This window comes from Malaclemys terrapin, chromosome 23 (genome assembly GCF_027887155.1).
Source record: "Malaclemys terrapin pileata isolate rMalTer1 chromosome 23, rMalTer1.hap1, whole genome shotgun sequence".
NCBI lineage: Eukaryota > Metazoa > Chordata > Testudines > Emydidae > Malaclemys > Malaclemys terrapin.
Window position 1 is genome coordinate 19950675 of NC_071527.1, and position 24697 is coordinate 19975371.

The 24697-nt window shown below is 43.3% G+C and overlaps 1 protein-coding gene across 1 annotated transcript; it reads left to right on the top strand.

Moving 5' to 3' along the window:
* The first annotated feature begins 387 nt into the window (after positions 1-387).
* On the top strand, positions 388-23520 carry NIBAN3 (niban apoptosis regulator 3). Its single transcript, XM_054013178.1, has 11 exons — positions 388-442; positions 8246-8376; positions 9955-10086; positions 10535-10649; positions 11742-11909; positions 13958-14145; positions 15013-15171; positions 15481-15597; positions 15829-15936; positions 16912-17023; positions 19544-23520. Exons 1-11 carry the CDS (start codon positions 388-390, stop codon positions 21115-21117), a joined length of 2859 nt encoding a protein of 952 aa, XP_053869153.1. The 3' UTR covers positions 21118-23520.
* Positions 23521-24697: the final 1177 nt, after the last annotated feature.

Genomic DNA, 24697 nt, shown 5'->3' on the forward strand with positions numbered 1-24697 from the left:
TCTGTATGAGCGTGGATTATATCAAGCACAGAAACAAAAGACACCACACGGTTTACAAAAATAGAGCCTCCGAACAGCCGGAACCCTTTTAACATTAAAGGTTTAGGGATATTTTGAGGCCTGTTTCTGTGTCAGGGTGTGGGTTCATGGACCGGAGTGCTGCTGCCCCTTTAAGGCCTGTTTGTGTGTAGGGGTGTGGGTGCAGGGACTGCTCTGAGACAGAAACATTATTTGAATATTTATGAGCTGATGATCTGAAGGCGAGTGTGACAGAAAAAGACAATCCCTGCTGCTCTTGGAGCCTAAAAATCACTTTACCAAGCAGCTCCTCTCTGCCCAGGACTCTGACTGGAAGCATTGGAAACAGGCAAGATACTAAAGTGGAAGATGGGAGGAAGGTATTCAAGTCCACTGGATGGAAGACAGCGCAGGTACCTGAGAGGTAAGGAAAAGCTTTGATTACCATTTCCAGAGTGATGGTTCCTTTTAAAAATAAAACTATACAATTAGTTCAATGTATAAACATGTAATCTGAGGTGGATGTGTCTGCAGGTTATTGGGATATGGTAGATTACCATAAATCCATCCCTGGGGCAGGAATGCTATACAAAGAGGATGGGAGAAGGGGGTTCAAGATGCATCTAGTGAACAACAGCAAGTTGAAACTTAGATGTCCCAAACAAGTTATGTTACAGATCTTTCAGATATAGGGGTTACTACTTACTGTGACTTCTGTGCAGCGAAGCTTATGGCAAAGAGATTTGCTACAATAAGGAAAGGAGACTTTCCACCTGTTTTCAGAAGTGCAATCACGTTTAAAAAAACAAACAAACCAGGAATGAAAATGCACAAATCCTACAACCATGTTGGGAGGGATAGTTAAAAGATCTTCCCACCATGTTTGAACTGTTGCTTATTTGATCACGACATTAAGCTGGAAAGAAATATGGATCAACAATGTTCTACACAGTGGTTAAATCTAACTTGACATGATATGACAGTCAGGTGAACCTCTGTAACGTAATTTTTGAGTCTTAGTGTCATATGGGAATTCAAAAATTGGAGCCTGGCCATCCGTTAAATATCAGTACTCGCATTTTTGCCAAACTATAATATATGGTGCCGAGAATCCATGCTTGCCAGCAGAATTGATGAGCCTTTTATGAGCACAGAGGCACCAATAAAGTTATCACATCTGTCTACATTGCTCCAGCTGTACATCACAACCTGGCACCATATGTGAGTATCTGATACCAAATCACTAAGTTCCCATCCTGGTATTAGTCCAGTTTGCCTCTGCTCACAAGGGCAAAATTTGTCTGAAAATAGCTAAGTCGTAATCTGAGCGACTTTGTTTTTAGGGCCTGTCTACACTATAAAACTACGATGTCAGAGAATCTGGTTACAATATAACTAAGACAGAAAAGTCTTTCATCTTGTAGTGTAGCCAGGAACTGGAACCACATTTTTAATCGTGCAAGAATTGTGCTGCAGCCCTATTCTGCCCATGGCCATTTCTCTACTGTAATGTTGGAGACTCTTTCAGGTGTGTTCCAAGCACCAAAGTGTTTTACAAACTATATATAGAAAAATCCATTCACCACTGGGCCAGGACAAGCACCTATGTGTGAACAAAGTGAGAGTGTAATGATACTTGGCTTTAAACGTACAGTGCTTTTTAAGTATTCATTCAACTCCCTGCAAGGTAGGCTTGTATAACTCCCTTGGAAGGTTGGTATTACACCTCTACCCTGATATAATGCTGTCCTCGGGAGCCAAAAATTCTTACTGTGTTATAGGTTAAACCACGTTATATCGAACTTGCTTTGATCTTCCGGAGCGCGCAACTCCCCCCTCCGCCCGAGCACTGCTTTACCGCGTTATATCTGAATTCGTGTTATATCGGGTCGTGTTATATTGGGGTAGAGGTGTATTAGTACTAAGTTAGTAATTACTTTTATTATTTTACAGATGGGGAAACTGAGAATCAGAGTTTAACAGCACACAGCACAACTAGACACAATAACTTAGGACAGAAAGAGAAGACCTGACAGGGACCTTTGGGTTATTTGGTTCCCTCTGGAGCATTGAAAAGGAGCATCTATTAGGACCAGGTGGGAGTATCCCATATAACTGCCTGTGATTGTAAGGGTGCAGGTATTGGAGGATCTGTTCTTCTCATTTTATATTTCTGTGATCCTACCTGAGTGAGTTTGAGCAAACAAGGTGTAATGGTCTGAGCTGCAGTTTGGCCAGGACACTATTGTTAATACCTGGGCTCATGCAAACTGCACACAGGACCTTTAGTGCCCATGGCTGGACAGAGCTTTGGTTTTGTGTATCTAATCCAAACTACTGTTAGTTCTCAGGTTACTTTTAAAAACCTCCGTTGGCTTGTGGAAGGTGAGTGAAGGATACAGCAAGAGAGAGAAAGAAGTCATCTGAAGAGACTAGGATGGTATTCACCATAATGATTATTTACCTAATATAAAAACCCAGATGTCAGGATGTTCCTCAAACATCAAGGGGCAAAATATACCCCTAATGCAATTTGATTAACTCCTTCCTAGATACACCAGGGACAGCTATAGCCAAGTTGTTTGTCTTGTGGGGTGGTGTTCCTTCTCTGACATGGCTGTAGCCTCCTCTTTCTAAAAGGATTCTGTCATTCAAACATCATTCCTCCATCACCTCACTTATGGAGATCACGGTCTTCCTCAGTGGATCCCTTTCCCATCTAGGCAATAGTCACCTCTAAGTCTGACAGCAGAGTTGCAGTGTGGATTAAACAGCTGAAGTTGCTGGCTTAAATTCACCTGTCATGGAGCCCTGTTCTTTTTCTGTCAGGCCAGCAACGCTGGCTAGCATAGACTGTAGACTGGATACCTTGCTTGCCCTCTCACTGACTGACTTCCAGTGGCACTGCAGGAGCTACAGTCTCTGTTTAAAATCACTTGGATGTACTCAGTGGCTTTTGTTTTGCTGGGGAGTTTGCTGGGAGATGTTGAGCACCTGCCACTCCCAGTAACTTCAATGCAGGTTCAGTGCCCAGCATCCCCCAGTACCCTTTATCTAGTTTATTCTGAAATTAGCCCGTCGTGGTTTACTTCAAAATATTATCCATAGCCACCATCATCCTGGTAATAACTGTGTGGAGCCACAGGGAAAACAAAATGTAGGTTACTGCATGGCTCAGAGCCATTTTCCAGGGACCTTACAAGGTTAAACAAGTAAAATGGGAAAATCATCCAGTGCAGGCAGGGAATAAGAACAGGAGATGCCTTTTGCTCCACAACAGGTTGAATATCCTCCTGGGTCCCAACTTTAATTAACTTGTGTATCTGTTACATAGGGTATGTTTGCAGATTGCACGGAGTGTGGGGGAGACAAGGCCCTGCACCCCCAGCTTCCTGCAATTCACCATGACACTCAGCCAGCCAGTAAAGCAGAAGGTTTATTTAGATGACAGGAACACAGTCCAAGACGGGTCTTGCAGGTACAGACAACAGGGCCCCCTTAGTTAGGTCCATCTTTGGGCCCCAGGGACACCACAGCCCCGTTGAGAAGCCCGAGCACCCATCTGGGCTCCTCTCCATTTCCCCAGCCAGCTCCAAACTGAAACTCCCTCCAGCCATCTCACTGAGCCTCCCCCCGGCTTCTCCTCCACCCTTTGTCCAGTTTTCAGGGCAGAGGTGTCACCTGGCCTCCAACCACCTTCCTGGGTTCTCATGTTACATGCTCAGGTATCTTCCCTCAAGGAAAGTCTCCCATCCCCAAAGCAGACAGTCCCAGCAAAACTCCCCTGCAACCTTCCCAGGCCAACACTCCCCATTCAGCATTCAAAGACCACAGTAAGAACAGTCCCAGTTCGTCACAGCACATCAGCAGGCATTGCTGAACTCTTGGCCAGGGAGACGAGACTAGTTCATAATCTCTATCTAGATCATTAGGCACTGCTGCCAATTCATGTACAGAGTTTCTAGGTCAGGTGAGAGAGGCTTATAAGAGAGACATGACTATCCTTAGGTATTTATTATGGTTTCACTAAACACTAGCACATTCATAGATGTATAGATTCTAAGGCCATTGTGATAATCATCTGACCCCCTATAAAACAGGCCATAGAACTTCCCCAAAATAATTCTTTGAGCAGATCTTGATTTACAAATTGTCAATGTGGAGAATCTACTACGACTCTTGGTAAATTGTTCCAATGGTTAATTCCTCTCACTGTTAAAGTTTTATGCTTTATTGCCAGCCGGAATTTGTCTAGCTTCAACTTCCAGCCGTTGGATCATGTTAGACTTTTCTCTGGTAGACTGAAGAGCTCATTATTAAATATTTGTTCCCCATACTTATACTTATAGACTGTAATCAAGTCACCCCTTAATCTCTTCATTAAGCTAAATAGATTGTTTTCTTTGAGTCTGTCACTGTAATGCATTTTTTTCTAATCCTTTAAATCATTATTGTGATGGGTTGGATCACAGAAACCCCCTTGGGAACTGCCAACTGATGTGCCAAGACTACTTCTGCCCTTGCTTTCCCTGCTAGCTTGGGGCTCCAGCACCCTTTCTTGCTGAGCCAGACGCGCCAGTCTGCACCAACACAGACGCAGGGTCTGAACCATGTGCCCCAAAACTGCAGACTTAACTGAAAGCAACTTGAGAAGTGTTCCTGTCTTTAACACTCAGATGCTCGACTCCCAATGGGGTCCGAACCCCAAATAAATACGTTTTACCCTATATAAAACTCAGGTATTAATGCATACTCTGGATTAAGTAATAAGTAAAAAGTGATTTTATTAAATATAGAAAGTAGAATTTAAGTGGTTCCAAGTAGTAGCAGACAGAACAAAGTGAATTACCAAGGAAAATAAAATAAAACACGCAAGTCTATGCCTAATACAGTAATAAAACTGAATACAAATAAAATCTCACCCTCACAGAAGTTCCAGTAAGCTTCCTTTTACAGATTAGTCTCCTTCTAGTCTGGATCCAGCTATCACTCACACTCCCTCTGGTTACTGTCCTTTGTTCCAGTTTCTTTCAGGTATCCTTGGGGTGGAGAGGCTATCTCTTGAGCCAACTGAAGACCAAAATGGAGGGATCTCCCAGGGATTTAAATAGACTTTCTCTTGTGGGTGGAGACCCCCTCCTCTCTCCTATGCAAAGTCCAGCTCCAAGATGGAGTTTTGGAGTCACATGGGCAAGTCATATATCCATGCATGACTCAGTTTTTACAGGCAGCAGCCATTGTTTACATGCTACCCTGAACGTCCTTAAGTAGACTTCTTAAGTGGATTAGAGCCTTCCAAGATTCATTGTCCTTTTAAGTGTTTCTGGATTGGGCATTTAATTTGCACATTCCTTTCTCAAGAAGCTGACCAAATGCTTTACTAAGACTACTTGGAAATCAAGCAGGTACACAGCCAATATTCATAACTTCGAATACAACAGTGACACATGCATACAAATAGGATGAATATAGTCAGTAGATCATAACCTTTGCATAGATATGTTACATGGCATATGTAGCATAAAACATATTCCAGTTACATCATATATACATTCATAAGCATATTCCCATGAAGCCTTATGGGGTATACATCACCATTATCATGGCTCTTCTCTGAACCCTCTCCAATTTATCAATGAGTCCCTTTGTTGGTGAGCTCTCACAGATATGTCCTTCTAACCTCTGGTGAGATTTCTGCTGTTGCATCATATCTCCCTGGGCAGGGTGAATGAGCCCACAGGAAATTTTAAAAAATGAGGCGGCCTCCCATAAAGTGTTGGAGTGAGTGAGGACTCAATCTCAGCTTCTATTTTTCTGTGCGATTTGCTGCAATGATTTGGTCTGATAAGAAACATGACTTCAGTTTCCTACGTCCTTGGAAGTGGTTGCACTATTTGCACTATTCAGAGCACCTTCCTGAGGCCCATTTTGCTGGCCTCAGTACAGTGGTCTGAAGCTCTTCCCTTCTGATTTCAGGTGCTCACTTTTCATATTTTTGCATTTGAGGTTGAGGGTGGGGCAGAGGTCTGTTTAACTGACCTGCATCTGTTGGACACGATTGTCCCCTGCCTGTACCTTGTGTTGTCATTTACAGCTGTGCAAAGTAGTTGTAAAATGCTGCTATTCTGATTTGGTAGCAGTCTGCATTAATTTTGCGGGGGTGCAGATGACAATACATATGGTACATGGTGATGGAAAAGGAGGTTCATCGGTCGTCAACTGTGCTGGGTCACAGATGTGGTTACTCCAGCTAAAACTGTTTGTGTTGCTTTGGCGGAATAGCTGTGGCAAAAGGAACTTGAAAACTCCACTGCAATCATTGGCTTTACTGGAAATTCCACCCTCAGGTCCATTTAAGCAGCTTTATTGGTACCATCAAATTTAATCCAGGACTCCATAAAGAGGGTAGTGTAGTAGCATACATTGTCTTCCTCCCAGAAGCTGGCAGACTTTTCCAGCGGTCAGTATGAGTACATCCCACAACTTGTTCTGAATTTTTGGAAAGCTACTAATGCTGGCTGAGTGCTCACTGAGCTCACATTTGGGCTGTGAAACAAAATCTAATTTAGGGTTTGATTACTTTTCTTTTCCATAGTAAATCCGCCAACAGTTCAAAGGCATTAGAATATGCAGGCAAACACACAGAATTAGTTTGACAGTGAGAAGGGCCTCTGAGAGCCTTCTCTTGTCCCCCTCCTATATAAATGGTCGTGTGTGTGCGTGTGTGTGAGTGAGTGAGTTGGGAAATGTCTTGTTTTTATACTTTTGTCATTCTTTTTTCCCCACTCACTGTCTGAGCCACATTTTTCTCTCTGCCTCTTCATGAGTCTCCAGGCTAAAGGGGGTGGGCTGGGGAATGTATCACAGGAAATCTTCAGAAATTCATACTGTGGCAGCATTGTCAGCTTTGCCTGAGGTCACAATAGAATGCAGGCATGACCTTTCAACAGCTCCTCAGTTAATAGTGAATTTGCTGTCTCGTTTTAATCTCCCCTTCTAGACTATGGAGAGAATCTGTTTGGAGAAGCAATGGCACGTAGGAATCTTTTATCTTTTAATTGCATCAGACCCTCTGACATTCAGAGCCATCTTCCTACTGCTTCACTGTTTGCCATTTTCACAGGCTGCTTTGGTTGGCTTCTGCTTCCCAGAGTGTAGAAGTACAGCAGTTCAAGAGTGTGATCTAGTGGTTAGAATAGGGAACTGGCAGTGGGGGTACCTAGGTTCTCCAGGCTGTGGTTGACCGTGGGAAGGTATCTTCATATTTCTCTGCTTCAGTTTCCCCAGTGCAAAATCACACTAAGCTACCTCGTAGGGCAGTGTGAAGCTAAAATGTCTGGCAATTATATTATGATCTGTGACTGTAGGTGGAAAGAACCTTCGGATTCTTCCCATACTAGATACTGGTGGGGCAGTGGCAAGACTCTTCCAAAAGAAACTTACTGCCAGGGCAGGGAGCATCTCCTTTCTACATTTGTACAACATCTACCACCATGGGGTCCCAATCTTAACTGGGGTTCTTGGGTGCTACCATAATATAAATGTAATAACCCCAGAGATGCTATAGTAAATCTTATATCTCAAGTCTGGCTCCTCTCTTGTGGTACTCCCCCCATTCCTGAATGGAAGTAGATTCCTGCCCCACGTCTGCACACCCTGCATCATGTCAATGTTCCTTGGTCAAAGAAGGTTAGATGGACTTTCTTGTCAGAACCTATCAGTGCTGCTGCTCCTTGCTTAGCTGCAGAGGTCACTGCAGAGTGACAAATTTCCTTCCCCCATGCCAGCTGAACATGCTCCCCCTTATGTTTGGTAGGCACACTGTACTCAACAGCGAAGAGAGGGACATAAAGGCCCATAGCGTGCACCTCCTAGGCACTTTTAAAGTCAGAGTTCCCCAGCATTGTCTATCTGCATGTTGTTTATTCTGATTCCTCCTCTGATGAGCATTAGTTGCTGTTAGAATCTGGTGGTAGCCTTACAGTGATCCTATGAGTCTGGAATATGTGTAGAGAGAGCCCAGATTAGAACTTCCACATAGGGGTGCTCATGAACTTTGGAGAGGTTTGGATCTGATCTGAACTTGTTGGCCTCATCCTTGGGGGCCCACACTGGTAATTCACAAGCTATTGGTTGAGGGAACAATGCTAATTAGACACAGAAGCCTGCATCACCTCCCTTGGGAGAGCACTGAAACACCATGGTCATCTCTGTTCTCATTTCCCAGGTCGAACTGATGCCACAGTGAAGAATTTCATGCCCTATTATCAGAGGCAACTTGCAACCACCTTTCTGAGACGGGTCTCAAAGGAGCTGGATCCGCAAGGCAAACCTGCTCTACAGCTGCTGCAGAGCAAAGTAAGTCTCACACCTCCTGTACATGACACACTGCCCCTACTGGGTTCTCCCAGATGAAAAGGCACCAGTGTCCTTTTCATGGCTCCATTCCCCCAGAAACAAACGTTCTCTTAGCAATTGCTGTAATGTCGAAACTACAACTGCTTCTTTCTAGGCTCTAGCAGTCTCATGTAATTATTTGCTAGGGTGTGGATTGCTGACTTAACAATAATGACAGGTTTCAGAGTAGCAGCCGTGTTATTCTGTATCTGCAAAAAGAACAGGAGTACTTGTGGCACCTTAGAGACTAACAAATGTATTAGAGCATAAGCTTTCATGGACTACAGCCCACTTCTTCGGATGCATATAGAGTGGACTTAACAATAGGGGCTTCTTTGGCTTCTCTTGTCCTGGAAATAGGTCTGTAGGGATATATTTTAAAATGCAGATAGCAGTAGTTGGTGTGTGTGTGTGTGGGGGGGGCAGTTTCTGCATGTCAGAGGCCAGTGGTGGCATGGCTCCGTTCACTTTTGAGGGACTGACTAAAGTTTCAGATAATTCAAATTTACCTTCTCTTCCTGCACACCACCCCCTCTTTCTCCTTCTCTCACTGATCCCTGCTGACTCCTGTCGGAGCTGTGAGCTTGGAGAGAGGGCAATGTATGGCTGTAGCTAGTTTTCTCAGAGATTTTTTTTCCCACACACCCCTGAGCTGTTGCCTTCTCCCTGATCTGAAGACAACTTTGCCTTCCTCCCTCATTCTCTCTAGCATCTTGAGGTTCTTTAGGGCTCCAGTGCTATTAATTTCTGACACATAATTGTGTGTGTTGCTGAATGAATCAAGTGTGAGGATACACATCCTGGTGGCCCAAGCCTGGGAATAGGAGATGGCAATTCCCAAGTTCTAATCTTCACTGCTGCTCTGCTGCCACTAGAAAGGTTTAAAAATTGCCACTCACTGTTACTTGCTCATGCTATCTTTCATTCCATAAAGAAATAAGGTGGGTGAGATTTTTACTAGACCTACTTCTTCTGGTGAAAAAGAGAAGCTTTCAAGCTTACACAGAGCTCTTCTTCAGGTCTGGGAAAGGTACTCAGAGCATCACAGATAAATACAAGGTGGAACAGATTGTTAAGCATAAGGAGTTAACACATGTTGCAAGAGACCATTCATGGTGAAGTGGGCTGTTAACACCTCTGCATGTGTCTCTAATAATCCTGGGATGAACACAGCTATAACACTGCAATTCCATACTACATATAGTTTTATAATTTTATATACGTAGATGGAGCTGATAAACTGTGACCTCTCCTCTGGGTAGACTGAAAGACCTTGTAAGTCCTCTTCAGAGAGCTACTGTTACTGTAATTACAGGGTGTGTTGTTGTAGGTGTTTTATTTGCTTTCAGTGTCCGCTAGATGTCCTCATTCAGTTGTCTCATTATTTATATTGTGGTAGCAGCCACAGGCCCCAGTCAGGGTCCCCTTGTGCTAAGCACTGCATAGACGCAGATGACATGATCTCTGTCCCAAAGAGTTTACAATTGCGTCTGCACTTTCACTGGGACTTCTTTCCTGTCCTTTCTTATCCATTCCCAGCTCCAGAAGCCACCTGACGCTCTTCTGCATGAGGGATTCCTGACGCAGTATAATGGGGACACCTGCAAGTGGAAGAAGAGTTATTTCATTTTGCTGGGAAACTGTACCCTGGAGTGGTTTGATAGTAAAGAGGTAAATGTGCTGCTTCAGCTGCTTTTATCCCCACTTTATGGGCTGTAAAATGTATATGGATTAAACATACTGTTACCCCATTTAGATGTGTTTCCTGCGGACACATGTACACCCAGACATCTGAACATGGGTTCTCCTTCTCAAGGGACAGTTTGTCCCACTGTTCTGGAAAGTTATGTTCTGCCCCACCCCCCACTAAAATTCCTCCTTCTGGCTTATAGGGTTACATTCTCCTCCTTCATTTCCTCTCCAAAATGAATGCGTGGTGTTTATTAAACAGCTACTGAATTCCACCTCCAGAGGTGGCTGTATGCTTTCAATGTGTGAAGTTTAGAGAGAGAGATTTGCTGTCAGTCACTCAGACCCTAAATACTAGCAGCAAGGTGTGTGAGAGGAGTTTTGACCTTGAGCCCTCATTAAGATAGTTCTGTCTGGATTTCTTTTCCAGGCCCAGGGGAAAGGATATAAGCCCAGAGGATCCACCACCCTGTCCGGATACTTGCTGGTGACTTCACTGAGCGAATACAACAGGCTGATTGACAGTCTCTGCCAAGGATTAGTAGGTAAGTCTGTGATGTGCCCTGTTTGAGAAATGTGCCGCGACCCAGAAGGGAACAGAGTCTTACTGGTCCCTCACAGCATTATACAGAACAGCAACTTCAAGAACTCTTCAGCAACACCAGCTCTAAATAGAAAGGCTCCATTTCTGAATTCTGGACTTTCTCTTTTTCGTTGTAAGCATGGCAAAGTCTAACATAGAAAGAAGAATATTGATTATACATACGCAGAAACCCCATTGCTCATGGGGCTGCTGTACTGTTCAAAGCTAGAGACCACAAAATAAACTGAACATACTGATGTCTCTCAAACACAAGGTTTTCAGGACCTCGTGCTGTTTAAACCTGTTTCCTTTTTGCCACGCTGTTCTATCCCTCCTTTTTCTCTCTTTGAAGGAGTACATTTAGTACTGTTGGTGGGTTACAGGGCTTTATTCAGCCAGATGAAGAACCCAGGTTTCATGGTGAAGTGACATGAAATTAGAAGCAGATGCAGAAAGATGTTGCCAATCCCTGGACTCGTTTGAGACAGCTGCTCTGTTCCATTTCTCAGTGCTACTTGCCAGCTCTGAAAAGAAAATGGCAATGTACCCTAAAAGTTCCAACTATTTGTAACAATATGTAAAATGCTGATCTTTTTATTTCATACAATACACATTAAAAATTTCTAATGAAGCAGGAATCTTTCCTGTCTGCTGAAGAAAGGAAGTGAGACTTCAATAATCACTTTCAGAACAGAACAGATTTTAACGGCAGAATAGAAAAAATCCTTAGTGTATAATTTTGGCACAATATTTTCTAGTAAATACTAACTAGAAAAATGAACATGCCTTAAAGTGACTGTGCAAGTCTCCAGCCTGAGTCAGTGCATTCAGATTTCTCAAATTATGGGCCGAATCTTAGCAGGTACTGATCACATGTAGTTCCCTTTGACGTCTTAGAAGTTGCTGGTGCTCAGGTGTCTGTCAGCAGTAAAATGGCAGCTGTGAGTGAGAGACATTAGGATCATTAAGAGCTGTGGAGACATTACACAGTATTTCTAGAAACAGTCAATTCTAACTCATTGTTGCAAGCATGTTCTGTACTTTTCTTTTCAAGTTGACTACACCCACCGAGACCAAGACCCCTTAAATGGGCCTCCAGAAGAGTTTCTGCTGTTCCTTTATCATCCGTTCCGAAAGTCCTTCTGTTTTTGCACAAACTCTGCAAAATCCCAGCACACCTGGAAATCCGTCCTTCGAGATGGGATCCGATATTGCAGCACAGGTAATACCTGGAAGTGCCTGCATTACTAGACCTGAGGCAACATCTGCAAATGGGGCTGACAGCAGGAGTTCGCTACTGACATGAGGATCCTTTCCTAAAATTGTATGGAGTCCATTCAGTGAGGCATCACCTGTGAATTGAGGGCCCAGTGAAATCCCGAGGACCACTGTAGACTCTTGGGTTTCTGAATCAGATACGCATGTGATACTGATGAAAGTCCAAGGAGTGTGAAAATTTCCTACATTTTTCATTCTTCCCTGGATTGAATTTATGATTTTTAATTTGAGCAAGTTCAGGCAGTTAGGCTTTCATTTCTTTAAAGGGAGAGGCTGGTGCACTCCGATCCACAGAAATTTCCAGAGGTTCTTCCCCCTTCTTTGTTGTTTAGTGTAATGTTAGTCTCTATCACAGGTTTTATATAGTACTTATTGCCATAGCATTTAAGTAAGCACTGCTTGTAATCAGCAATCTTAGTTACATGTAGCCAGATTTGAGTGTGCTAAGAGTGGATTGGACTTTTCTGATTAACCTCAGCTAAATGTTGCTGGGACTAACTGGTATTTTGGATTCAGTTTTACAGAGACAGGACTCCTTTGAAGTAGAGGCTTTCCTGGAAGCTGTGCGATTTTACAGGCAAGAGAAAGGTAGTTACGGAGCAGGGGATCTCCTCCTGGGAACAGAGCCTGAGGTTTGTAAAGTGCTGAGCATTCCAAAGCTGGAGTATTTAATGCATGCTCTGTGCTGGTAACTTGGTGAAGATGGTCTTTTTCTTTGGGTTTAGATTCTCAGTAATGTGCTGATGGAGGATTTGCTTCCAGTGCTGCAGTCTCAGGTCCCCCCAAATCTCAAAGGGTCAGAAAGCAGGAAGAAACAGACCTGGTGCCAAGTAAGTCCACAGAGCAGTGCTTACATCTGAAACCCAAACAGTGATGTTTCAGGAACTAACGAGTGACACTCAGCTAACTTTTTAGACTCTGGTTGCGGAGAGCACATTAGGAGTTTGTACTTTGTGTTTATTTGTCTGCTGCAAAGAACAACTCCATTAGCTACTGCTCTCAAAATCCAACCTACAGCCTCTGCCTTTCATGTTTCCTGTGAAACTGCTGCCTTTGATGTAGTGTGTTGTGCAAAATTTAAATGGGGTATTTGTGGGGAGTGAAGAGCATCCTGCTATCTATAGCTACATGTAGCTACCAAGTAAATGATGCCCCAGGAGTGATTGGACTGGCCTTTGAGTTGGGTCAGATGGCTCTGCATGAGTCAATTAGAGCCCCATGTTTACAGATGTAATATAGGTAGAAGACAGTGCGCTAATCCGCTACAAGCAGAGTAACCTGACAAGGACTCTGCACCCAGCAGCACCACCAGAAACTTCTCCTGATCTCTGCACATGGCCTGTATGATGCCTCTTACTTTTTCCCTGTTTTCCCCTCCCCTTTTGCTGATCTGGTCCCTGCTGTGGGTGGTCAGTTCCTAGAGGAGGTTTATACATTGGTCCTCAGCCAGGTCTCCAGCGAATTTCTGGATTTTCAGAGGGAGAATGATAAAATCCACATTCAATTGGAAAAGAAGATTCGCCCTGATCTGGATCAGATGCTGATTTTAAAGGATCAGATATCTATAAAACTCCAAGGTGAGAGGAAAGGGGGTGAAGGGATGGGGTGTTTGGTTCTCTTCTGTTAATCCACAGGATTTACTTTGCTTTAGAATTCTAACTCTCTCAATTGTATTTGAAATTCTAAGTAGCGTGTGCAGCATTATCTGCCACTGGAAAGGTTGGATTGGGAATGAGTTCATTATGTCTTACTGTTTTAGACAATGCTATGTGAATCTTGATTACTGTATTTATGATTAGATGCTATTGTGATGGATACCCTAAATTCATAGAAACTGCGGGAATCGGTACATCAGAAATAAAGGATAGGTGGATGGATGAGTATTTCACATTCCAAGACCCTGCAGTCTTCTTCTTGAGCCTAATTAATCCAGGGCAACCTGAGTTCCGCTGTGACTCTGTCAGGCTAATTGAAGGGTTTCTATCTTGGCAGCGGTGATCCAGAACCCAGTGGAATCCTGCTGTCGCCAAGGAGTAGAGCCTGACCTGGACTGTGTGATGGAGGAGCTCATACGCCCCATCAGTTTAGGATTTGACGTGGTGCGTTCGCTCTTCACAGACAGAATTGATGAGATGATCAGACATGTGCAGAGTTTGCCTAGCACCATCTTCCAGGAAGAGGTAAGATATACACCTCTACCTCGATATAACGCTGGCCTCGGGAGCCAAAAAATCTTACCCCGTTATATGTGAAACCGTGTTATATTGAACTTTCTTTGATCCACCGGAGTGCGCAGCCCTGCCCCCCCGGAGCACTGCTTTATCGTGTTATGTCGAGGTAGTGGTGTAGATGATATGACAGAGGGACCATTTTGTCTTATTCCCCTGGAGACCACATTACACGTCCACTTTCAGTATTGTGGATGGCCACTTAATTCCATCTATCCCATAGACCCCAGAACACCAGTGATCCACCAGCTCCAGTATCCTGCCTCCAACAGTAACCAATGTAGAATACTTGTAATCTCATCACAGTGATGTATCTAAATTGTGCAGAACTGTACAATGGGAGGAAAAGTTTCCCTGGCCCCCAGCTAGAGAGGAGATTATGCCCTGAATTTTGCAGATGGTGAGCTCTTGTAACTTTCACCTAGCTGCTGTTGTAACGGCACAGTGCAGTTCATTCGGGTCAGTTCCACATGCTGTTTTGAATCTGACTACACCACAGAGGCAGCTTGATAAAGAGAGGCAACTTTGTTAGACAAGAATATGGCATCTGAACTTGTCTGAGTCTGCTCGGGTATTCCACTGCCAGTTCATGGATCACCCATAAACAGGTTTTGTGGGACAAACATGGCTCCAGAGACAAGTAGTCAATGTCCTTCTGCAAAGAGATGCCTTCTTTTCAGTTTTACATTGCTTGTGCATGAATAATGGCTTTATCTCAGATCCTTTCCCATATAATATTAATTCTTAGCATTTACGTAGGCTTTCACTGCCTCTAGGCACTGTACAGACCTTAACTAGCTGACTACTGGTCTGATGCAGGTTCTCACACTTGGGGAAATGCCCTGGAAACCTGGATTCATGGAGCCATGTTACGAGAAGGCTAATCTCTACAAAGACAGTCTGCAAGGACTGAAGGAGAAATTTGGCTTTCATGGTGTGGCAAGTTTAGTCCTCCGAGCCCAAAACCTCATGCAGCAGGTAAGTGGTGATACTTTGAGAGAACAGACTGGGGTGAGCCAGCCTCTTAGTGGAGGTGAAGGGGAGGGGTAGTGCATTCGTTCCCTGTGTGTTCAGCTCTGAGCTGATCTATTTTTACCTTTATTTTGTGTGGGGTCTGCTTTTTCCCTTGGGCATCAGCAGGGTATGAAGGGATTATTTAACCAATCTTAGAGAGAAAGCAGGCAGCATTATCCAGAGGGTGGCTGCTGAAGATGTGGAACTGAGTCCTGACTATGGTCTCTGAATGTGCTGGCTCCCCTACTCATCTGATGATTTTTTCTTTTGTAGCTAATGCAGAATTCGGTCCATACATTCCACCAGCTTTCAGAGCAACATCTGAGCTTGGCAACTAACCACAGCCAAATCACACAGACTCTGGAAAAGATCAAAACTCGTGTGCTGAAGGTAAGATGTGTGATGTTCTTACCTTCTGTTTGTGTAAAGTCCTATTTCGTTGGATCATATTCTCTGTGCACTTGTTGGCTTTTCTGCTCTCTGTGCTGCCTTGGACACTGTGTTCCTCACATGTCCCAGTCCTTGAGCTGCTCTAGGTGGATAGATGCAGAAGTTGTTGTGGGGAAGTTTCCTGACTGTTGCGCTGATTCCTTTTTCAATTTGGTTGTGGTTGGTTTTCAGAAATTTGACTATGACAGCAGTTCCACCAGGAAGCAGTTTGCACAAGAGTGGCTGGTTCAGATCTTTCTTCCCTTTCTGCTGAAGAATCTGGAGCCTAGATGTAAACTGGTGAGGCCTGATTCTGAATGAAGGTGAAGGGACCCAAACCCCATATATGAACTGATGGCACTCATACAAGCTGATTTTATCTTATCAAACTATTCCATTTTATTCTTCAGAAAAGGTTTGCTAACCCAGTAAACTTCAGTGGGCTGATAGGAGAATCCCCTTCCCCTCAGTGTCTTTCATAGAATTTAAGACCAGAAGGGATCATTAGATCGTTTAGTCTGATCTTTTGTTATAGCTTTCCAGAGTGGCAGGGCTGGACTGTGACTCCAAAGACAGGAGAGGACTTTAGCAATATTACAGGTTCTTCAGTGCCACCAAAATGCAGGCCACTCTCACCAGACAGCCAATAAACTCCTTCCAGAGGACCATGAATCTACTTCTAGTTCACATAATGACTCTTACTGCCATGTAAATGTTTCCCCAAAATTTCCCCTTCCATTTTATCATTTTTCTGCACTGCTCACCACCCTAACTCAGTACCTTGTACCAGGACAATGGTTAAGATTGACTCCCTTTGAAGGTAGTCCTGGTGCATGTCAGTGTGCTATTGGTGGTAGAGGGCACTATATCCTGAAGAGATTTAAACTTTGTCTCTAGTGATCAGGAGTCTGGGAAGCTTGATCCGAAACTTGGTTAACTTTCCCCCAGACTTCTGGGGAGTTTGAACTAATTCCAGTGAACACTTTCCATTCTGGCTGTTTAACCATGAGGCTCCACTTTCCTTCTGAACCTGTAAACACACACACAATGTTGTGCAAGACCAACATTAAAGGTTGAACAGGCAGTTCAGGTGCCAGAAGCTACAGGCTGCCATTGGAATTTCAGGTGACTGTTTATTCCGAGGTGAGGGCAGAACACCATATTTTGGCTCACTTCAAGTGCTCTGTAATCCAAGGCTGGCCCTGCCTATCTGTGTGTGAGGTGCATCTGTAACTGACGCTGGCTAATTTCCCTCTCTTCTACCTCCTTTGGAAGGAGCTGCCCAAGTATGAAAATTACGTGTTTGCTGACTTCAGTGGCATCATCAATGTTGAAAATATTTATGAAGAAATGGTTCTGGCTGTTTTGCAGCAGGCAGTCACCAAAGGTGAGTAGAAACTGTGTTCCATCCTAAAACAGGCCAAAGTCAGCACTGTTAGGTCCTTATCCTCTGCTAAAGAGAGGACAGATTATCCTGACCAAAAATGTTTACAGTTGCCAGGCCTGTAACTTCCCCTCTGTTGACTGCTGTTGGGGTTTTTTATTAAAGCATTTTGTGATGTTTTGGGGTTCAGTCCAGACCAATAATGGGTTGTCACCACCTGCCTTGGAAATTTGGGTGCCTTAAATGCCGGGTTGCTGTGTCTCACAGCTCTGACGCCAACAGCCAGCCTTACAAGCATGTAGGCCACACCCTGCTTGCACCAGACATTTAGTGTTTGCAGAGTGACCCCAACACCCTGCCCCCCGTTCACAATTTTCTGCAAACTGTATCCCTGCAATGTCCAGCCCCCTCATGGAACACTCAAGACTCTTTTAAAAAGACAGAAACAACAGCTGGTTATCTTGACTTGAGTTAACAATCACTTCAGTTCAGCCGAAGCACTGGGTTGGGCTGGTAAAGAGTAAAATAAGTTTATTCAATCAGAAAGAGAGAGGTTTTAAGAGTGTTCAAGTATCAGGGATAAAGACAGAAAACAGTTGCAAACAAACACAAGTAAAACTACACTTTCTAATGGCGAAGACCTATCTTAATAAGCTACGGTCTTTGTTCAAGGTAATTTCCTCACCAGTCTTCCTTTTCCTGCAACAGCTGACTAGTTCTTAGTCATGATCCCCACAGTCTCCAAGGTGCTGGTTTTCCTTGTCTTCTCAGGTGAAGAATAACTTTGGAGCTCTTTTCACCTCTCTGTGTAGTCCAGTAAACCTTTGAAAAGTCTCTCTCAAAGTTCATTGACCCTGCTTCATGAGGCAGAAAGTCTTCCTGGGGGTGTTGTCTTCAGACCCTGTTGAAATTAAGTGATCATTTCCCCCCTAAAAAGAACAGGAGTACTTGTGGCACCTTAGAGACTAACAAATTTATTAGAGCATAAGCTTTCGTGGACTACAGCCCACTTCTTCGGATGCATACAGAGTGGAATAAATATTGAGGAGATATATATATACACACATACAGAGAGCATAAACAGGTGGGAGTTGTCTTACCAACTCTGAGAGGCCAATTAATTAAGAGGAAAAAAAACTTTTGAAGTGATAATCAAGATAGCCCAGTACAGACAGTTTGATAAGAAGTGTGAGAATACTTACAAGGGGAGATAGATTCAAAGTTTGTAATGGCTCAGCCATTCCCAGTCCTTATTCAATCCTGAGTTGATTGTGTCTAGTTTGCATATCAATTCCAGCTCAGCAGTCTCTCGTTGGAGTCTGTTTTTGAAGTTTTTCTGTTGTAAGATAGCCACCCGCAGGTCTGACATTGAATGACCGGACAGGTTAAAGTGTTCTCCCACTGGTTTTTGAGTATTATGATTCCCCCCTACTTGCTCTTCTGATGGTTTTGTTTGCCTGGCATGCAAATGTGCTTTTCATTGATCACACTTTGCTCAATTTACATGGGAGATGCATTCAAACAAGTGGAACCGCATTCCTCTGTCTGGGGGAAAAACTGTTTTTCATCTCCCCCTGACATGCCTGATTTAAACACATTTTAGTCATAATTCCAGCACAGCTGAATAATCTTTTGTGGGTTGACCTTACAAACATCATTTAAGAATATTAGTGATCAGAGTGTTATTGGTTTTCCAATGACACATAACATGACACCTTTTAGATACATATTATAACAATAAAGAGTTGGAGTAAACCTGAGCTGGTGAGGCCAGCTGAAACTCACTGCTAGATAACCAGGGAGCCAGTTGCCTTCTGGCATGGGAATGCTCGTATGGTCTCACACATCTATAGGCATCTTTATGCTTTCCTGTTCAAATGACTTTCCATATGTTGTTTGTGGTAAATTCCAGTATTCCTATGTTGAAATATCTTACTTCTGCCAGACTCCGCCTTCTCTTTCTCTTCCCGCTCTGATTGTAGCCCAAACATTTCCCACTGGCTAGTGTGGTGGAAATAAAATTCCATTTTACAGTCGTGATGTCATTGCAGGACTGCATGTTGTTAGTTGCTTTTCAAGTGTTAAAAACAAAAGAGCTTTTATGCTCAGGATAAATGGCTAATGTGGTCATTTTAAAGCCAGGCATCCTGTCCATCTGCTTGCATTGGCTCCTCTGATCAAACCAGCCCCAAAGGCCATTTTTAACTCTTCAAATATGTTTTTGGTTGGGGATAAGCCAGATGGAGCATGTGACAGAGCTTTCAAAGCCTCCAGGGCAGTCACAGGGACTTGCTCCTGGCTATCACACTAGAGCTGGGGATAACCTGGCTTCCCCTGTGGAAAGAAAAATGTCAAGAAGGGCTCATAAGAACTATGACACAGGACAGATAGAATATTAGTGTATGGGAGTGTGCTGCACAGGGAGCGTGACTATATAGACACATGCAGTAGGGAGGGAGCAGGGATAGATAGCAAAGCAAGATTTGGTATTTTTCTCTCACTTTCTGTTGTTCTTTGTTTCAGCCTTGAAAGAGGCTTCAAGTCAAAACAGACATAATCTTTACAGTGACAGCTTCTCCTGTGTTCTGGATAGCGTGGACAACTTGCTGCAGCAGGACAGAGTCCAGGACCACTCTGAAATAAGGACAGGAGCCTTGGGTGGTAATGCCACATCAGACACCGTGAACCTCATCTCCTGTCAAGTCAGTGAGACCACTTCAGACAAGAAAGCATGGAAATATGAAGGAAGCTCAGCTGGGGCTGCAAATCCTCCCACAGACAAAGGGCAGATCTGCCCAGTAACTTCCCATTGCCATAAAGAAGCAGAAAAATCTTTGAGGGTGTTGCCTGATGGTAGGAATTGGAGACACAAGAAGGCCTTGGAACCAGACATGCGAAGCAGCTGCATTACTGAATCTGCAGGACATGTTGCAGAGAAGACTGTAGTTGTGTCTGAGGCTGAAATCAATATGTGCACAGGAGACCCAAATAAAAACAAATGTAATGACAAATCATGGAACCCTTTTGCAAGGAGCAAAGATCTACAAGAGCCACAGAACATCATAAATGAACATTCTGTAGACAAAGCTGCTGTAGAGAAGATAGAAGAGGAATGGGGGAGGGCGGTGTTTGAGCAAGGAGGTCAAGGGCAGGATGGAGAATTAGAGTTAAATCCAGCTTGGATTAAAGGATCAGGACACTGTGGTAAGAATAACCAAAAATACAGAGAGTTATTGCAGGATCAAGAAGGTCCCTGCGAGGAATCTTGTAACTACACTTTTTTTGCAAGTACAAACATGTCCAAGAACCAGAGTCCAACCCCAGACAGTACAAATTCTGACAACTCTCAGGCTAACTGTTGGCCTAATACCAATTCATTCCAGGTTATGGATTTGGACAGAGATACATATAGGGACAACGGAGGTTTAACAGAGGGAAAATTACAAAGATCAGCAACAAATCATGTGGCATCAATTGAGTGGGATGGAGACAAGTTAGGAGAAAATCGGAGTAGTTGGGAAATGCAAACAGTATCAGTGTGTGAAGGCAAATGCAGGGTGGAGGAAGCTTGCAATGGGCAAATGATCTCTCACTGTCCATTTTCTGTGAAAGAAATGAGGGATGCCACTTGGACACACCGACTTCAGGAACATGGTGATGAAATGATCACAGAATTACATGTCCAAAAGTTGGTTCCTGCGGAGGATCTGGAAAGAAAGATCTGTCAGCTGGAGCTAGGGCACAATGTTCATGAGGAATTCAAGGGGCATAGGCATGCAGGTGGACTGGCTGAAGGTAAGTCTGCTCCCTTTTTACTCACTGGAAGCCTGAGATACGAAGATGAGCATGAGGGTCCTGTCCCTGGGCACCAAGAAGAATCTAATCAAGTAACCTGCCAGACATTGCAGTCCCAACAGGAAATGAACAAGGAGGAGATGACAGAGGCAGACTTTAATGAGATAGACAAGACTGTTTTTCTAGAGTATCTATCCATAGCTATCGAAATGGAAATCTTCCAAACAGATCTGCTGGAAATGGATCTCGAAGACAACAGAGATCAGGGAAGTGGTTGTCAACAAACTGAACCTCTGAAATAGAAGTACAAGGAGCAAGATCCAACTGACATTGACCATCATGGAGCAGAGAGACGACAAAGCTTAATACACACCTTCAACTTTCCTGATACAATGATGAATGCTTCATATCCCTATATTAGCAAATAATGGAGAGTGCCAAGGCAACTGAGGCTATAAAGGGGCTGCCAGTTGCATGGCAGTTGCAGGTTATCATAGGCGGTTCAGCAGCACTGACCAAGACTTAGTGGGAGATGCAGAGATTTTCAGTCTCAAGGCCTTATGAATGTGAACTGAAAGAACTGGAATTGGTCTGGCTTCTCAGAGCAGAAAACTGAGCAAAAGCTGAGGGATTGGAAAGGAATGAACTGCTCCTTTGTGAACATTTATGTAAGACATGTAATATTTATGCATATCATATAGTGTATCTTAATACCCCCATGCTCTTAATTCTCACCTTTCTGCCCTTCGTCCCGGTGTGGCTTTTCATTCTATTAGTAAGTGATAATACTGAAGGTGTTTGTAAGGGGTCTTCAAGTCAGGGTGTGTACACAATACAGTATTCTGTGGTTATCTCATGGTATTGATGTCCTGGAACAGTGTTTCAGAGAGAAAGAAAAGAAATTCTGCAGCTATGAAGACATCACTAATAAAACCTTCCCAGTTTCTTCAAACAGCATACACTGATACAGTTTCTGTCCTGTTCCACTCTCAGACAGTGCAAAGAGAGTGAAGCCTAGACCCATTCTGCTAACTTGGGGCTTCCTGCGAGTACAGAGCTGACACAGTCAGATCCTGTCACCCTCCTTGGAGCCCCCAGTGCAGTAGGGAGGATGGAGGTTATGAGGAATGGAAGAGGAGTAGCTGGAGTGTGCTTCGGTTACAGCCATGCTCAGGTGGAGAAGTGGGGCCCCACATTATGCATTGCCAAGCATAAACTCAAAACAAAAAATCTGCTCCACTGTATCTAGCTTCTTTATACTTGTTTCTTCCAAGGCAGTTATAGTAGGGGAAGACAGTGAAGTGGTGTCATCACTGATATTTTGGGCCCAACCCCGCTGCTGTTGAAATTAACAACTCATGGAGTTCAATGAGCAGGATTGGGCCCATTGTGTAATAAGGCTCAAGGAGACTGTCTTACAGTGGCACAAGGATACCTATTTAATCCATTTATTATGTGTTTGCTAAGCTGGAGTGACCCTCAGAACCTGAAGTTCATTGGAATGGTTGCGTAACAGAGGTAATATCTGTTTTATGTGTAAAACTTCACCCCAAAATAGAAGCTACTAATTTAAAACTTCAGATATGTAAAAACCTTTTAGTGAATTTTTAATAATGTTCATGCCTCATGCTGACCTGTAATTTGCTAAGAGAAGGGAACTCTATCTAGTGTTGTCTTTTTCTAATCCCCACCATGCTGTCATACTTTTAAAGTTTTTATTACAATATGTGGCTTATTATTTAATCCATAAAAGCCTATGTATCTTATACCAACAGGTGTTTACAGTTAAGTACTAATATCATTAGATAGTGATGTAAAATATGTAATCTGGTGTAGTTATTTGAATAAACCTATTAACATTCAAAGTGTGGTGTTTACAAAACTGTCACTTCATAATTTTGTGGTTTTCAAAAAGAGAACAAATGTATTCATGTTTCTGTATTTCATAAACACAATTTCTTGTGCATCCACCCCCACTGAGATGATTCTTAACAGGGCCGGCTCCAGGGTTTTGGCCGCCCCAAGCAGCCAAAACAAAACAAAACAAGCCGCGATCGTGATCTGCGGCGGCAATTCGGCGGGAGGTCCTTCTCTCCGAGCGGCAGTGAGGGACTGTCCGCCGAATTGCCACCGAATACCTGGACGTGCTGCCCCTCTCCGGAGCGGCCGCCCCAAGCACCTGCTTGAGAAGCTGGTGCCTGGAGCCGGCCCTGCTCTTAACTGCTAATCAAATGATACTAAAGATTTTCCATGTACTGAAGCTGCAATGATTGATAAGAATCAAACCTATCACAGGATTTTAGGTTGGAATTACTTTACTAACCGCATTCAGTTCACATCTTGCACTTTGAAATTTGGTCTTATTGAAACCATGGTCTTTTAAGACAGTGCTAACCTAGTTATTCATTCTCTTCAGTACAGGTTTGTACAATTCCACAAGGTCCATTTGTAGGAAACTGAAATTTATGCCTTACTTCTTGTTCAAAACACCTGTTTTCCAGTTTGAATTGGTTGCACTAGTGAGTGATGGTGGTTGGTTTTGGATGATATTGCATTTGTGCTGTATATTTTTAAAGAGAAAATGTTACATTAGCCACTGTTGTCAGCTGATACTGACCTTGACCACATGATGATTTTACTTCTTGCAACCCTCTCTCCTGCCACAAGATGGGGGCCAGGAAATAAAGACCACTCTTTACCCAGCAGCCTATGTCTGTCATGTTTCCTGTCTGGCATTAAATATGAGGGAAGATGGTATAGAGTTATTCATGGTATTGATTAAGCTTCATAGTATGAGCACATTTGGTAGTGGATTAAGTGATGTGATTAACATCTGTCACGTTTGTTCTCTCTTCCTCTCCCCCCGGGGGGAAAAGTGTGTGCAGTGGAATTTTGTTTTGGAATTTTTTTAATATATATGCACTGTTGAAATAATTGAGCCTACAAATTTAGCCAAGGTGTGAACTCAACTGTAAAAAGTATGTAGAAGTTCATAACATGTTTCAATAACCTATAAGAAGTGGTGATGGGAAAAGTACAGAAGGGAGACAGACACTAAATTAGTGCAAACATACTAGGCCAACTCAATATGATTCAAGGACTGTGTTGAACTGAACACTTGTTAAAAACAGGAAAAGTAGAGCTGGAAGTTAATGAGCCAATTGGTATGTTGGATATTAGGCCTATTGGTGGACAAAATAATGAAGGGATGGTCTATACCCTCATCACTCTCTTTTTGGATCCTTAAAAGAAAGATTGTGGGGCGAAAGTATTAAAGAACAGAGGCTTCTGGAATGAGCTTCACCATTGTGGCTGCTATCCCCACTGTTTCCTGGGACCCTGGGCCTTTGTCACCCTGATCCTAGAGTGGGGGACCCAGATCATCACTTCTATAAGCTCCACATGTGAATCCCAAAACCATCTTGGATAACAGTTACCATCATCTTTGGTATCAGCAAAGAGACTGTCAAACACGGGGGCTTTTCCTTCTAAGATTGGACTTTAACAGTAGCAGCCAAGACATCTCCAACCCATTTCAACTACTTCTCTTTTCCTCAGACAGTCGGTTATTACCGTCTTTGGTTACATCCAAGATACTGTCAAGCAACAGGGGCTTTTTCCTTCTGAACACTAGATACAGCTACAGAAAAAAGGAATATTGTTAAACTAAAGTCTCCCTTAACACTACATTTCAAATGCTTTTAACTTTTTTCTTTTCTGTAGCTTTAATAAAAGGTTAACATGATTTTAATGGTGTTTTTGCCCTAGTATAAGTAGGGTGATGTCTGTATTCCAAGCTTTGGACCTATTTAAGCATGTTTAATGTTGTACACTGTCTGGGTTATGTTAACACCTCTGATGCATTTATCCCATCTAAATTAA

Coding starts and splice junctions, on each gene's coding strand:
- NIBAN3 (XM_054013178.1), top strand. CDS start 388: ATGGGAGGAAGGTATTCAAGTCCACTGGATGGAAGACAGCGCAGGTAC. Junction 10,650..11,741: donor TCTCTGCCAAGGATTAGTAG/GTAAGTCTGTGA, acceptor TTTCTTTTCAAG/TTGACTACACCCACCGAGAC. Junction 15,598..15,828: donor TCAAAACTCGTGTGCTGAAG/GTAAGATGTGTG, acceptor GTTGGTTTTCAG/AAATTTGACTATGACAGCAG.